We start from the raw sequence: 16,901 nt of genomic DNA, 5'->3' as shown, positions 1-16,901 counted from the left end.
GGATCTTCAAAACTGTTGGTCAAACCACCTAACTCCAACTTTGGAGATGGTTGTTCCATCATTGACAGAAAAAAAGAATGGTCAAAAACCTAACCACTTGAGCTGTATTTGGGTGATGAAATATAAGGACACTTTCAAGTATTTGACAATGTTTAAAGTCACCATACCAACTTAGATGAGGCAGTGGGTTGTTCTTGTTTTTCATTTCCTGAAAAGTTAATATTTTGGACATAGCTGGTTTCTGCCCGACAGCAGAGATATACATCATATACGATGGCTTTATAATCTGAAGGAGATTATTACATATTATGGCTTTGCTTCCTATGGAATGAAGGTTTATCCAGTCATCTACTTCAGTGGTTCTCAAACTTTTCATGTAAAGGACACACACATTTGGGTGCAGACCCCTATCTGAAAATATTTTGTGCGAGGGACCCTTATTCAAGATTTGTGTTCAAATGTTTCAATAAAATCAAAATAAAAAATCACCTTTTTTTCAAGATCTTTTGAAAATAGTCGTTGTATGTAGGGTTAAAGTGTTTAAAGTGATTTTGACGCTACTGTAAATTATCAAATTTAGCTGGGGACCCCCTGGAACCCCCTTAAGGACCTCTGGGGGTCTCTGTACCCCACTTTGAGAACCACTGATCTACCGTACTTTGGCATGGATATTACAGTAATACCTTGCATAAAGATCACACATATACAGATTGTCAAAACAGATACAGACTATCAGAACACATACAGACACATACAGAGTAGAGTCAGTCAGACTACAATGGTAGACATTTCTGCTTGGTACAGCTACTTACTGTATTAATAGACATACAGTATACAGTACATTTATGTGGATATATGAGAATATACTACTTAAACATGTAATAATGATTTATCCATGATATCTTCTATAAAAAATGTTTTCTTTTACACACTAGTATTAAAATGAAGGATAATGAAAATGTTAATTGTTTCCTTTGTAAAAAAAAAAAAAAGTACTTGATGTACTTTAAATGTAGTGATTTGAGGTTGGGGTGGGGTGTATAATCCCAAGCCATGACCTCTGACACAAAAACACAAAATGAGTTACAGCTGGTTGTAAGACAGAAACGCACACCCAGATGACACATTTCAGTAAACATGCTTTGGAGTTAGGGAAATGGACCATCATCCTTGTAACCAGACCTTAGTATCCGCCCAGACTAGACATTAACGTAATTATATCATTGTACTATACCGTTTTATTCTTATTTATCTTGGTTTGGTTCTTGAGTCGTACGTGATCTTTTTCTCACTGTTGTCGCTGCTAATGACACCTGAATTACTCTCCAGGGATCAATAAAGGTTTATCTTATCTTATTGCTTATAAAATAGTACAAGCTGAAGGATATTTGGAAGTGTGGACCTTGTTCTCCATTCCGTAGACAAAGTAGTCATAGTCCTTTCCACTGTAAGAGTAGTGGGCATGGGTCAGAGGTACCAGCTCTATGGTCTGTCTCTGGACAAAGAAAGAAATACAAACCAGACATTAGTAAGCTTGAACCAGAGGTATTCCATTTACAACACCAAGACAACGCCGCCGCCCCCCCTCCCCCCTTGAGCCTCGTCTTAATTGCATCTTAGAAATGATGCTTCCATGTGAATGCACATGTGACTGTGACTAGCCACAGTCACATGTGCATTCACTCTCTGCTGCAGCACTGAACAATTTCCTTTGATAACGACCATTCATTATTAAAATGTTTTTTGATTTCATTTTCAGTTAGTTTAGAGGGAGTATGGGAACATTTTACTAGTATAACACACTGCTGGTGTTAGTCATATTTGGATTAGTGTGACAATGAACAGTGGGACAACACTAACATCTAGGATGTTGGTGTGATGTAAGGAAACATCTCTGACATCTAGAGTCCATTTAAGGAAACACCTCTGATATCTAGTCCAATGTACGTAAACATCTGCTTTCACAGGAAATATGTCACTATGAAGTTTACATCAATGTCTGCACGTGTTATGCGTTATGTCTCTTGTGTTTATTTTGTGATCGTGTGGGTGATACCTGCTGCAGCATACGGCAGGTGGAACTGAAGCGGCTGAAGTGGTCACTAATGGTTCTCCTGGAAACATCACAGATCTCCTGGTCTGGGAAACCCATGATTGGGTAAACCTGGGAGGAGATGGGGTGTAAATCAAACACAATTGAAGGAACGATGATCATTAAAATGATCACCATTCATCATCCAAAGAGTGTGAACAGTGGTGAGCCTAGCCTTTATGAACAGAACTTACAGGCCGCTGTGCCAATTTTCTTTTTTATTAATCACTATAGCGTAGATATTGATAAAGAGATATTGCTCATGGTGCCGGTTCCAAAATGACATCCCGCTGCAGCGGTGTTGCTGCAGGCAGCACTGTGTTATTATTTTAAGTTATCAACATTAAAGACGGGCGGCAGTGGCTCAGGGGTAGAGTGGCCGGTAGAGCAGCCGGATGGAAGCCGTGAGGTTTCCAGTTCGATCCTGGGCTCCCCCAGAAGAGTTACTGTCGACGTGTCCTTGAGCAAGACGCTGAACCCCTAATTGCTCCCGATGAGCAGGTTGGTGCCTTGCATGGTTTCCTCCGCCATTGGTGTATAATTGTGCGTGAATGGGTAAATGTAATGCACAATCTATGTAAAGCGCTTTGGATAAAAGCGCTATATAAATGCACCATTTAAAGGCAGATAAATATGCAAACCAACATGGCCTTAGCGGTTAGTTAATTTATATAGCTTTGTGTGTCTATGTCCTCCAACCCTGCTGTGCACTTATCATCTGTATGCTTTGTTATGCTTCTCAAATAATTTAAATGTTTGTAAGCCCCACAGTTAACCATGTTGGCCTGTTAATGTGTTTGTTTTTAAGCGAATGTCAAGTCCTAATTTTAGCACCATAACGCATGCAACTGTGTAGTGTCAATCTGCATGCATTGAAAATGGATATGGTCTTTTTTCTTTTTATATTAGATGTCTGACAAACATATAGATCCTTCCATACATTATGGCTTGCAATTAAAAATCTACGTTAGTGATATGGATGTCGAACGCAAAGACTAGAAAAGTCTTTACCCCCCTAAGTTGTAATGAGATTTGTGCTCTTGTCTGTAGATTAAATTAAGGCAACTGAGGAATACATAAAAAGACAAGTCCTGGTACTTAGTTTGGGGAAGTGAAGCTGTCGAAAGTGTGATTTTGGTTTGTTTCTCCATTTTAGGGGAGCAACCGTAATCGATTTAATTGATTATGGAGAAAAAACACTAGGGAAAAATAAATAAAAATCAATAGTTGCTTGACTTACATCAGGTCCAGGTACAGTAGCTGCACAACCCGAGGTTCTATCATTGTTCAATGTTCAGCATCACTTTTGAAAAGAAAACATCGAGACATTATCCAGCATCTTACCAGCAGGTTCTCATCGATGAAGAATGGATCTCCTTTCACATTCTCAAATTTCTGGTCAGGGAAATCTGGCTGGCGGTCAGGGACAAAATTACTTACATTGTTCTTCCTGCATACATGCGTACACACACACACACACACACACACACACACACACACACACACACACACACACACACACACACACACACACACACACACCACAGAGGAGAAAGAGACAGATATAGAGAAAGAGAGGAAGGATGAAATTAAAAAAATAAAAAAATAAAAATGATTGAACAAATTTATTAATTTGTGTCTATGTGTGTGTGCGCGCGCTCACACGCGCGTTCGTGCATGTGCGCATGCATGCTTGTGTACAGTATGACACATACCATGTAACAGTGAGCTGAATGGAGTGGAGCAGATTTTGGTTGCCATGGCAAACAGTACACTCCTTGAAACCAGTGCCTCTACAGGAAATACACCTAGAGAGAGAGAGAGAGAGAGAGAGAGAGAGAGAGAGAGAGAGAGAGAGAGAGATGGATGGAGAAATAGAGAACAAGACTGAAAGAGACATCAAAAACTGGGAGATTGTCTCCAGACAGATCAAATTACTTCAAGGGCCATACCAGTGGTCTGTTATGTTTAACCCATTGACTACCAGTCAAGGTATACGTAACATTACTGCCAAACATTTTCCAAAGCATACTTCTTTGTTTGTTTGATTTTCGAGGAAGCCATTTGATTCCATTCATTTAAAGCTGAAGTCCATAACTTTTAAGTCCTAGGCGAGATTCAACCCAGGTCTGCTGTGTGAGAGACCAAACATACAGACAAACTGTCCATCCTTACCTCTTGTGGCCTCTCCCATGACAGGAGCTACAGCGCTGCCTTTTCCCATGCATGGTCTTGTGACCATGCCCGTGGCAGAATGTACAGCGCTTCTGTGAACACAAAGGGTGAAGGCGTTTCCATCAACTAGGGCTGCAACTATCCATTATTTTCTTAGCGATAATCATTAAAGAAAATGTATATATCAATGAATCGACGCAAAACTATTCTTATTGATTCATGCCACGGGCTATGGGCTCTGTTGTCACGGTTACAGGATCTGTAGCCAGTGGGTGCGCCTACCTTTGGGGCTACAGTATACACACACACACACACACACACACACAACGACACACAGAGAACACCAGCACAGAGAGACCTGGCTCAGCGCTACAAAGTTATGAAGGACTTTGATTTAGGGGTCGTATAACCAATTAACATATAACCAATTCAAGCCTAAATTCTTCGTTGACCGTGATCCCCATGGGTTTGTATTTTCCCCCCTCCTATTTTCCCCCTATATCAAATCTCTTCGCTAGAACTAGCCAATCTACAAGCTCAAAGCCCGATCCATTGAGATGTGTTTTGACGCAAGTGTCAACTTCAGACAGATCACCTATTTTTGCAGAATGCTTGCCTATTATGACATGCCCAGGGTTCATGTGGTTAATCCCTGCATACAGAGTGAAATAAAAGGTGTGTCTTACATTCCCCCTGCCATGACACATGACACAGCGAGTTCTGCCACAGCCATGGCACTTGTGACATGTCTGAAACAGAAAAACACACAAATGAAACGCGCAGCATGAATTGACAATAACTACAACTATATACAGTATATAACAGGTGATAATAAAAATAATAAAAGGTGTGTGTCAAAAGTTTTAAATTAAAAAACAAGTGTATCACAACTTACAAGTCCTTTGAACAATGTTACATGTCCACGTCCAGTGGAGTAAAGGTATTTGTACTGTACCAAAGAGTAAAGTATTTGTACTGTACCTTTACAAAGGAGGAGTGGGGCACTCTGACCTTCAGCACAGTGTCAGTGTACCTCTGGGGCATCGTCACGGGAATGTCCCAGGGGGGCGGGCTCATGCCATACTGTGGACCATCCACTTGCTGACCTAATGTCACATGACAAGACAAGACATCACAATCTTTGCAGGGGTCTTCAATGCTCCAGTTTCTCACTTAGTTAGTTATAACCAACACATGTGCAGTGGTTGGAGGTGGTCTGCCTCCACCGATTTTACTTGTGAAGAGACAAAACAGATTGATTCTGATTTTGACTGGCCGGTGGCAATAAAGTTATTTGAAGCAGACGGCCATAGACAGCCATAGAGCCGCCATCTTGGCTGTTCAGTTGCAATTACCTCACTCTGTTAGGAGAGGGAGACAGCGGATTGTAGCTTTAACTAATCATGATCTTACCAGGGCAGTAGGGTTCACACTCCCATCCACTGGTTCTGGTTTCAGTGAAGGTCTCCAAACGATACTGTACGATTAAGACAAAAGGTCTGGTGTCAGGAACACACTGACTGAACCGCGCCTCACCATCCGGGTTGGGTTTAGATTTTTTGTTTATTTGCCATTTTTGGGACAGACAGTGGAATGTCGGAAACAGTGGGGCAGCATATCGTTGCTGTCGGGTGGAAACCTTGTATGTCCAAAACCGTTACTTTTCAGGAAATGGAAAAAATAACCTGCATTCCAATGGATTCAATGTAGTTATTATTGACTCACAAGCTGTTGTTAAAAGACACACCTAACCACTTTAAAATGTTCAAAAATAGCATATCTACAAGCACACAGCGCATCACGGTGCGGCGTGTTGTGAGATTGTAGATCAGCTATTTTTACAGACTATTATCCTCTGGGTTAAACTTAACAAAATGCCCCAAGAATGTACTGAAATGTAATAATTACCTCAAAAGTTTAGACAAAGGGGTCAAATATTGCTGTCCCAATGCTGTTACATTTCCCACAGGGTAGGGAACCACTACAGTATGTATTATCACTGCAGACGAAGGACTCTCAGAGCATCCTTGTCAAGTGCAGTGGAACAGTGGTTCTCAAAGTGGGGTCCGGGGAAGCCCGGGGGTCCTTGTATGTTGTATGTCGTTTCTTTATCTAATATGAGTTAGTGCTGTAGTGGATTATGTTGTAGTCATTTGTAGTCTGTTTAAATGTTATTATTTATCTATTCCCCTTTGTGTCAAGAGTGGACTGATCACCCACTATATATGTTCCCCTCATGTCTCACTTTGGTGAGCTTAGTTTTGATGTAAAGTTCAGATTGTCCACTTTTGTTTTGGGCCCAGAATTAATGTCTTGTCTTATATTTATGGGAAAAATAAAAACATTTTAAAGAAACTACACAAGTCTCCGGGGTCTCTCTTGCCGACCAACTCTGGTTTGTTACAGTGGGCCAAACGCATTTGGGATCCTTGAAATGACAAAGTTTGAGAATCACAGCAGTAGAACACGTACCCTGTAGACGGTGACTGGTTTGAGGTTCTTGAATGTCAGGTTCCTGGCCGGCTTGGAGCTGTATTTCCATTTTGACTCCACAAACTTCACCAAGGCTTCTCTGGCCGCATCCTCTGACAGAGTGGGGACCCTGAATGAACACAAATATACACGGACACCGGCTCTCCTTTTAGATCAGATCCCCTTTGAAACATTTATACTGCGGAAAGAAAGAAGAAATCAAAGATATCCGGGCAACTGCTCGTATGAACCACTCTTCACACTTGGTGGGTGTATTGCTGATGACCCATAGAAGTGCAGTGTGAAGTGTGAAGCTTATGGGATGAGCACTTCTCCTAAAAATGCTGGCATTGCAGTAGTCAAGGCAGTATAAGGTAATAATGTTATACATGTATGATCATTATTACTATAATAGTTTATTAATAATAATTATTATTATTATTTAAAAAAAAAATATATATATAATGTGTGTGTGTGTACCTGACATGGGGCACAGATGTGTTCCTGTCCTGCTCAGGCTGTGGGGTGTAGGCAGGAGGAGGAGGGTACAATGGGTTCTCACCCCCTGGACACACACACACACACACACACACACACACACACACACACACACACACACACACACACACACACACACACACACACACACACACACACACACACACACACACACACACACACACACACACACACACTTTAAATTGGATCACAGATACCAGAGACAACAAGAGATGAGAAGTAATGCAATGTGGGTAGTCTCATGTGGCCAGACGAGTGGAGATCTCCACAGGCCGAGATGTCCGGGTACATCTAAATTCAATGCGGCCCTTCATATTGGGACGGAATCAGGATTTCTTTTCAAAGCAATGGGCGTAGGTTTCTTAGCTGTGGTTTTCTCTGCTGTTCTAGCCCCTATATTGAATTTAGATGTCACCAGATGAATCGGTAGGTGGAGATCTCCAATTGTCTGGCTACTGTACGTGAGGTTACAATGCAGTATGCACAAAATATAAGAAAGAACGCAAGACAGGAGGGCAGAGAAGAGAAGAGAAGAGAACTTGCCTCCTCCTCCGATACCCTGGTAGCCATGTACGTTGTCAAGCCAGCCAGGAGGGGGCGCTGAAGGTCCCTCTTCTGGGATGTTGGGATCAAAAGCGCCTATAGAAATGATAGAGGAAAGAAAGATCATAATTATTTAACTAAACGAAAAACGGATGCATTCATGATGTGATGCTCAAGAGAGCTAGGCCCACCCAGGCCACGCTAAGAACAGGATCAACTCGTTGGCAGCTTTCTGATCCGGTCTAGAGCGGATATAACCTCGCGTCACCAGGCAGCAGAAACTAGAGTGGATAATGGATATCGATATAGCTTGTGCTCCTCCACAATGATTCCCCTTGGTTAGAGGCATCATAATAGGGCCTACCCATAAACCTGTGATGCCGTGCACGTAAATGTATATATAACATAAATGTGAGTGTACTGCAGGGGTCAGCAAGTAAGTTCTTCGGGCCATTTATTTTCTAAACCATTGCATGGTGTGCCAGCACAGAATCAATGGCTAATTTAGGAACTGGAACATGCGACAATCCACCTTATATACAATAACTACAGTATATTGCAATAAAAAGAAAAAAGAAAAAAGAAAGATAGAAATGCTTGTGTGAATATTTTATGCAGGCCACATCCTTGAATGTGGCACTTAGAGGATATTTAGTTAATCAAAAAGTTCAAAAAAGAACATCTGGAGACAGACAGTTTGGAACAAGAGCTCTTTCATGGTTCAAGCTCTCTTTTTAGAACGGAGAGAACAGTGTATTGTTTAAGGCGTGTGAAACTCAGTTTTGGTTTGTTTTTTAAATGTGAGATAAGTTTTTCATCCAAAAGTCTAAAGAGGAAAGTTGACAGTGAAAACAGAACATTCAAAGAAGAATGGAAAGATCCTACCCGCTTTCATCAATGCAAAGCCATTGTTGTCCATACCGTGCTACTAGGTACAGTATGTGGGACTGTCAGTCAGACACGTTCAATTATTTACTAAATAATTTGCCGGGCCAGAGAGCCAGAGAGCTCCAAGAAGCTCCAGTGCAAACCAGATGTTTGTTAGTGTCGGGGTACCCACCTGCTCTGCTGTGCTACGTAACCTTATGTTTAGGTTCATGTGTAGGGGCATCTGAGTCAGTAAATTACATTATTGCTGTCATAACGGACCCTACACGCAGTTCTGTCAGGTTCTCCTCTAGAGTCTAGACTGTGGAACCATAGGTGCACAATGCACATGTTTGTATGTCCGAGACTAAACAATGTGGGCTATTTGTATTTTATTTTTATTTTCATTTCTGTTATTATTATATATATATTTCTTATATATATTTATTATGTTTTATTGTGTATTGAGATTGAATTGAATTGAAAATTGCTGGTGGGCCAGTTCTGGCCCATTACCTGTTGCCTACCACTGGTGTACTGGTATGTCCATGTTTTATTTTAACTCGTAGCGATTGGCAAGACCCAGAGAGATCAGGCTACTCGATTCGGCATTTATGTGGGAGAACAATAACATTGCGGCGCCCAATCGCATATATAACCAGATATTAGTTGGGGAATAGGCGTGGCTTGGACCGGCCTAGACCGGATCAAACTAGTCTGTTCAGAACGAAAACCAGGCTTCCTGCCATGTGGAAAAGCCTGGTGGTGACACACCATCTTTAAGAAAAAAATAAGTTGGATGAGTGTTGATGAGAACTTGTCCAACTGGACAAGTTCTCATCAACAAGAATCTAGAATAATTGACTATGATGACTGATGCTTGCACCTGCAATGAACGGGGCTGCAGTCTGATATGGCAGTCTGGGTTTATTCAATTTCAAAGTTGAATGGGTTAAACAATTAAACCAAAAACAAATAATTATTTGTAATTGACCAGTGTTTGATGTACATACAGTGAGGCTTGAAAAGGTTTTACTCATCATGATGACTCATGGGTATTGTATGAGTCATCATGTAATGATGTTTGTGTAGAGGCCACACCTTAAGGCAAGTCAAGGCTTAAGCCTTAATGTATACAGAAGATAATTGATGAAATGTATACAATGCACAAACCCATGTCAAATAAGTCTGTTTTATGCTCAACTCTTGTGTCATTGTGCGCTGTTTTAAGTTACTATTTTAAAGGGTCTACACCATGAATTTTAACTTTTTCTTCATTTTTGTGTGTTTTTGGTCTCCCCCACCTCTCTTCTGTTCCAAAAAATACCCGACTTCGAGCATGCAGGCTTTCATAGGCTATCTGTGTTTTTTATGTAAATTGGTCTGAAAACAGTCCGTCAGATTTGTTCCCCCTGCCTACGTCACGTCAGGGAACAATTCCTCCCGTTTTTCAGTTCCAACCAAAAAAAAAAAAAAAAAATCTTATTTTTTTCATATATTTTTTAAACTTTTTTTCACACAGAACCAGGAGATAACATGCATACAAACTGGCTCAATAGCGCCCCGTGCCAAACAGGACAATGTGGTATTGCAGGTGGAAGTGCTTTATAAGCCAGAGAGAAGTTAGTTGGAATGAGTATATCTGAGCCTTGATTTAGGCTCAAACCTTTTGAAAAACGTTTGAGGGACATAAACAATATGATATTAAATATTATTATTATTTTTTAATTCATGGTGTAGACCCTTTAAGTTATTTGCTTAAAAGCGGATATTAGTATCAATAGCTCTTAGTCCCACCTGCAAGTATGTAAATAAAAAAGCAGTGGAAAAGTTCACCTGCCAGCCAGGCAGTCAGGAAGCGGCATGGCCTCGTACTGGCTAGAATGACATAGGCATCTGTCCGTCAGTGATGACGATGGGTTGTGCCTGAGGCGGGGTCAGTTTTTCTTGCAGCGGCGACTGTGGCTGACTAAATATTAAACGGTGTTGGCATTAACGTGTGTTACTGTTGACGTGTGTGTTGACTTGAGTGGTTCATCTCTTATGAGTCACTAAGTGCAACGACCTACTCCTACTGGATCAAATCAGATGGGCTCAGTAATTATTTTTCATGTTCAAACAATATTCTGCCATTTAAAAAATGAGGTGCCGGCTTAGGAGTTGGATAGTGTGTTAATTGCAACATACTCAGGGTTCTCTGCTATCCTACTGTATCTAAATAAAGCAAAAACGAACCAGAATATTGTCTAAAAAGAAAAAGTGAATCTGTCAGAAAAACACTAAGGAGACTAATTCATATTTCTGAAACATCCTGGCTGTGTGGGGTGCATCGAGCAGTAGTACAGAATAGAATCAGTCCAATGTCATTGCAAAACACTTGATAGTAGGGAGTGTTCAGATGAGGTCCATTTAACTTTGACAGAATCCATGCCCATGGCTATAGGCTGGGATATCAAAGTAACACTGCCTTGCATATTTCCAAAGGTACGTTTCAAAAACCTGCATTAAGCCTCATCTTACGGTAAGATTAAACATTTCAGTGAACAAACCTGTTCTGCCTAGACTAGAGGACCTCTTAAGCCAGCTTACTTCATTATAAAAGATTTTCAACTAAAATCATAAGCCCCCCCTCACCCCCCAACTGTCCCTATAGTCCAGGGGCCAAGCCATATTTTGGTACCACCTAAGGTGACCGTAAAGTTTTTGTATTTTTGTCTTCCTACATGTCTCTAGTTTATATTTTGGTATGATAACCCTTCCAATCTTGTAGCTTAATGGCAGTTATCACTACCTACCGGCTAATGTATCCGGTAGGAGACACAAAGTAGAATCTTTGTGTCTCCTACACCCAGGCATCAAATTATTGCGACAAAAAACTAAATATATCCATGTTTTCAAGGCTTCATGGGGTGTGCAATTGATAGAAAATAAATATTTTTTTGGGTGAACTCCTCTTTAGGTTTCCCAGGGGGACTCTCTACCCATTCAGCTATGACCACCCTGGACCGAAGGAGGGTAAACTTTTACAAGCTTATGGAAAGCAGTCTTTTTGCAAACACCAAAAATCTGAGAAGTTATCAATTGCACACCCCATGAAGCCTTGAATACATGGATATAATTTGTTTTTTGTCGCAATAATTTGATGCCCGGCTGTAGGAGACACAAAGATTCTACTTTGTGTCTCCTAACGGATACATTAGCCAGTAGGTAGTGATAACTGCCATTAAGCTACAAGATTGGAAGGGTTATCATACCAAAATATAAACTAGAGACATGTAGGAAGACAAAAATACAAAAACTTTACGGTCACCTTAGGTGGTACCAATTTGTGAAAATATCAGTGTTGGCCCCTGGACTACTACTAGTTTTTCTTACTTCCATGCAACTTGATTAGAGGCTTTCAAAGGTACAGTAGCTCACCGTATTTAGCTGATTGTCTCAACGTTAATGTCTGTTATGTTGACCGTTGAGAGATTTGAGACCAGCTTGCAAGTATTCACAGGTTCTCTTTTAAGTGACTATGGGTTATCTACAAGTTATGCTGCAGCTTTAATGGCTTCATTGATTCATTTGTCAGCACTGTCATCAGTATTGTGTAAATGTACACGTTTGTTTGTTTGTTTACACCTTAACTTTTGTTTGATGTGTATTTTAAGACTTTAAAACGCTTTGAAAAGAAAAAAACTAAACTAAACTAAAAACACACAAAGATTTGGCAGGGGACCCCCTAGGGGTCCCGAACCCCCTGTTGAAGACCCCTCTATCAAAGGCCAGAGGTTTTCCTTGATACAGTTGTGTATCAACAAATGACTGTAGAAAGAAAAAAAAGAACCAATGTTTTTATGATATAATATTACACAATGGTGCATTAATTGACATATTTCCGGGGCACTGTGGAGCAATTAGGCATGTGCCTCGTGTTTTGAATGCCTCACAATACAAGGGGGCCTATTTCTAGGGGTACTTTTCATTTCCAGCATTTCCTTTTAAGCTAGCACACTACTGTGGGGCTAAAAATATGACAAAGTTAATGAGGTTAGGTCACTCTATACAATACCTCTGGACCAGGGTTAAAAATATCAATGACAGGGTGTTTCCACCAAAATCCTGCAGGACGGTAAATATATACATACTATGTACTGTACGCACACGCGCACACACGCACACACACACACACACACACACACACACACACACACACACACACACACACACACACACACACACACACACACACGCACACACACACACACACACACACACACACACACACACACACACACACACACACACACACACACACAGTGGTGTAAACCCCCCAGTGGTGTAAAGTAACAACAAAGTACATTTTTACTGGACTTGAGTATTTCCAATTTTCCATACTTTTACTTCTACTCCACTACATCTCAGAGGCTTTTACTCCAACAAAAGAAAAATTTTATACATTTTAAAAATGACTTTTGTAACTTTAAGTACATCTTGATACCAATACTTTTGTACTTTTTTTAGGGACATTTTGAATGTTTTTTTTCACCACAGACACACACACACACACACGCACACGCACACGCGCACACACACACACACACACACACACACACACACACACACACACACACACACACACACACACACACACACACACAATTATTATTGTGGAATTAGTATGTGAGTTAAATGCATGGAGTAAGCGAGTGAACAGAGAGAGGAACTCAGGAAGGAAGAGAAGGGAGATGAAGTGCAGAAAAAAAGAATGTTATTGTGAGAGAGAGAGAGAGAGAGAGAGAGAGAGAGAGAGAGAGAGAGAGAGAGATGGAGGGAGAGAGAGATAACATGCATGGAGGAAAATTGAGTAAGTGGGAGGGGAAAAAATAGAGAGCGAGAGAGAGTGGAAGAATGGAAAAACAAAGCGTTGTTGATTACAGAACATAAACAGGACAATTGTATCCAACATTCCCCAAGAGCTGCATACTGTAATGTGATATATTTGGTTAAAACAAAAACGTTAATTGTTAACAAGTTAATTTTCAGGTGGGTTGCTAGTTTCTTTTAATCACGAGAGAGGACCCTTTCATCAGCTTAAAATGTATAGTGTTCCAGTTCCAATTTTGTCTGCTGTTTTTGTTTCATCACTTTGAATTTCACTTGTTTATCCTGTATCCTGTATGAGCTCTCTATCCTCCTGATTAGATGAAAATGTATTTTATAACTGGGAGCGGGTAGAGGACAATATAGAGAGGTGGAGACATGCCCTGGAAAGGATAGGAGCTAGACAGAATACATGTGTGTCAAAGGTCATGAGAGGAACCCAAGTGGACAGTGAGGTTACAGGCAGTAGAGGTAAAGAAGGTGGAGGATTTTAAGTACTTAAAGGAGGAGTATGAAAAAATGACATATTTTCTATCAATTGCACACCCCATGAAGCCTTGAATTCATGGATTTATTTTTGTTTTTGTGGCATTCCTAAGCCAATAATTTGATGACCGGGTGTGTATCCGGTAGGAGACACAACTAATCTACTTTGTGTCTCCTACCAGATACATTAGCCGGTAGGAGATGGGAATCAAATTATTGGCTTAGGAATGCCACAAAAACAAAAATAAATACATGGATTCAAGGCTTCATGGGGTGTGCAATTGATAGAACATAAGTCATTTTTTGGGTGAACTCCTCTTTTAAGTAAGGGTCAACTTTCCAGAGCAATAGAGAATGTGGAAAAGAGGTGAAGAAAGTTGCGTGCAAGCAGATTGGAACAGGTGGAGAAAAGTGTCAGGTGTGATAGGAGAGTATCGGCAAGAATGAAAGGAAAGGTGTACAAGACAGTGGTGAGACCAGCCATGTTGTATGGTTTAGAGCAGGGGTCTTCAACGTTTTCAGCCCAAGGACCCCCTAGCTGAGAGAGAGATGAAGCAGGGACCCCCTCTATATTGTACACAATTGTGTTTCAAATTCAACTTTTTTTGTTTACTTGGTCTGTTCTTTTTTCCCTCTAGTCTACACCGATAGCTCTTTAGCCAAAAATAGCAGATCTACAAGCTCACAACGCCTCGCGCTGCGAGGCGTTGTGATCTTGTGGCCAGACATCTCAGTCTGGATCTTGAGGCCAGACTGAGATGGTTTGGACACGTACAGAGGAAGGATAGTGAGTCAGTGTACCGGTAGAAGGATGCTGAGGTTGGAACTGCCAGGCAAGAGGCCTAGAGGAAGACCCAAAGAGGAGATTTATGGATGTAGTGAAAGAGGACATGAAGTTAGTTGGTGTGACAGAAGTGGAGGCAGAGGATTCCCTGTGGTGTGTATATATATATACATATATATATATATATATATACCCCTTAACAGACGACGTCACACTGATAAGAACCAGTATGCGTGCAACCAGTATGCGCTAAATGAAACCCATTCTATCAGGTCTCGCCAGGACGTGCCACACTAGCCAACACACAAGAGGGGGTTGGGGTGTGCTGAAACTAGCGCACCCCGAAACAACAGGTTGGAAATTGATTGCGTGAAACAATCACCTGCGCATCCAGTCTCAATGTTAGTAAACAATTAATTGGTCTATATATATATATATATATATATATATATATATATATATATATATATATATATATATATATATATATATATATATATATATATATATAGGCCTAAGTATAAGTAGTAGCAAGAAATAGGCTACTTTGTTACAATACTACAGTCAAAATGTTACTTGAGTAAACATGCAAAAGTAGGCTATTGGCATCAAAATATTCTTAAAGTACCAAATGTAAAAGTACTCATTACAGAATGGCACATTTCATAATCATATTATTGGATTGTAATTACTCTAATTAGAAATGCATTAATGTGTTCATCTCTTTAATGGTAAATGGTGGGGCTGACATTAATTATTGTATTTGCAGCCTGCTGGGTATCTTAACCTACATCATTTAGAAGCTAATATGTTTATATGTTTATGTTTTTATGTATGTTTTGTACTCTAAAATGGCAAAGACCTATTAATAAAAGAAAAGCTGTCAAATGATTGTACTGGACTATAAAGCACAATATTTGCCTCTGCAGATAGGCAAAACCCATTCTGTAGAGCTGAATCTGTCTTGAGAGATTAGATTAGCATGTAATGGGAGTAAAACATGTATTCATTATGTAATCTAACAGAATAGGTTTGAGAGCAAAACTTTCCACACTGCAATTAAAACAGATTGGAGCGCAAAACTAGACGTGACCATGACCTTTGCATTGGCTCATCTAATGTAGCTGAGAGAGAAACATGCAAACCAGGGGAGTATTCTACAATTAAAAAAATACATAAAAACACAGACTTAAGGATAATTATCTAAATCTCGTATAGAAGCTATAGAACTGCTTATTAGGAAGTTATAAATCGGTCTTCAGTCCTTTTCAGCATTGGTACGAATACTATTAGGGCGTGGGCTACTATCTAAGTATCTCTATACTATCATACTAAGTACTTTTCAGTAGTGAGGTGGGGATATCTGCTACTCACCCAGATCCTCGTCTTTATCGACCATTCTCAGTCGTTCTGGTCTGTTTGAAGTGAATGAGATCTGCGCTGCTACTACTACTGTTTTTAAACCAAGTCTATGTGAAGAAGGAACGGACGCATACGTCACGTTCTTCTGAGGAAAAAGAAAAACTAGAAGAATTACTGTCACGCAGTGTTGCCAGGTTTTGCGAGAGAAACAAGCAACCAGGTCTATACAAGTCCAAAAGAAGCGACTGCCTACATGGCCCTTTATCTGCTTTTTGAAAATAGCCGATCTACAAGGCAAGCTCACAATGCGTCGCATAGTGAACATTTTAACAACACAAATCTGGTGGGTGGACAAATACGTACATTAATTTGGGCGTCCTTGAAATGAAAATGTTTGAGAACCACTAGTTAACCAACGTTAGGAAACAAGGCCAAATAAGCAACTACACCTTAGAAATAACAGAGGAGGGCTGTGGACAGTTGAGAAACCCGTCTACCAGACATCATCGATGGGGAATCCAAGCTAATAGAAACTACAGGCTTTCTATTCCTGGAAAGTTAGCATGCTTTAATGGAAGCCATTGTTCTTGCGTTAATACAAATCTAAATAAAAATTGTGAAATGTTGAAGAAAAAAATAGCTGCCTAACGATGATGTCACTGGTAGACGGGTTTCTGAAGTGTCCACAGCCCTCCTATCATAGGAGTCCTATGAGACACAGACTGAGTAGAA

General features: G+C 40.4%; 1 protein-coding gene across 2 annotated transcripts; it reads right to left on the bottom strand.

Annotated features, from left to right (window-relative positions):
* Nucleotides 1-530: 530 nt before the first annotated feature.
* Nucleotides 531-16,308, bottom strand: LOC311049637 (protein SSUH2 homolog). Of its 2 annotated transcripts, none has more exons than XM_084063371.1 (12): nt 16,182-16,308; nt 7,802-7,897; nt 7,220-7,304; nt 6,740-6,869; nt 5,681-5,744; nt 5,249-5,373; nt 4,954-5,016; nt 4,268-4,359; nt 3,808-3,900; nt 3,437-3,542; nt 2,057-2,164; nt 531-1,495 (listed from the first exon to the last, which is right to left on the bottom strand). In XM_084063371.1, the coding sequence occupies exons 1-12, from the start codon at nt 16,204-16,206 to the stop codon at nt 1,361-1,363; spliced, it is 1,122 nt and encodes a 373-aa protein (XP_083919497.1). In that variant the 5' UTR covers nt 16,207-16,308; the 3' UTR covers nt 531-1,360. The 2 variants fall into 2 exon arrangements, with proteins under 2 accessions (XP_083919497.1, XP_083919498.1); XM_084063372.1 differs by having other exon boundaries at nt 7,220-7,306; nt 7,807-7,897.
* Between the last annotated feature and the right edge of the window lie 593 nt (nt 16,309-16,901).

This window comes from Gymnoscopelus microlampas (assembly GCF_963454915.1).
Source record: "Gymnoscopelus microlampas genome assembly, chromosome: 7".
In the NCBI taxonomy this organism is placed as follows: domain Eukaryota; kingdom Metazoa; phylum Chordata; class Actinopteri; order Myctophiformes; family Myctophidae; genus Gymnoscopelus; species Gymnoscopelus microlampas.
The sequence above is the reverse complement of the archived record's forward strand: the minus strand, read 5'-3'. Positions and strand labels throughout refer to the sequence as shown.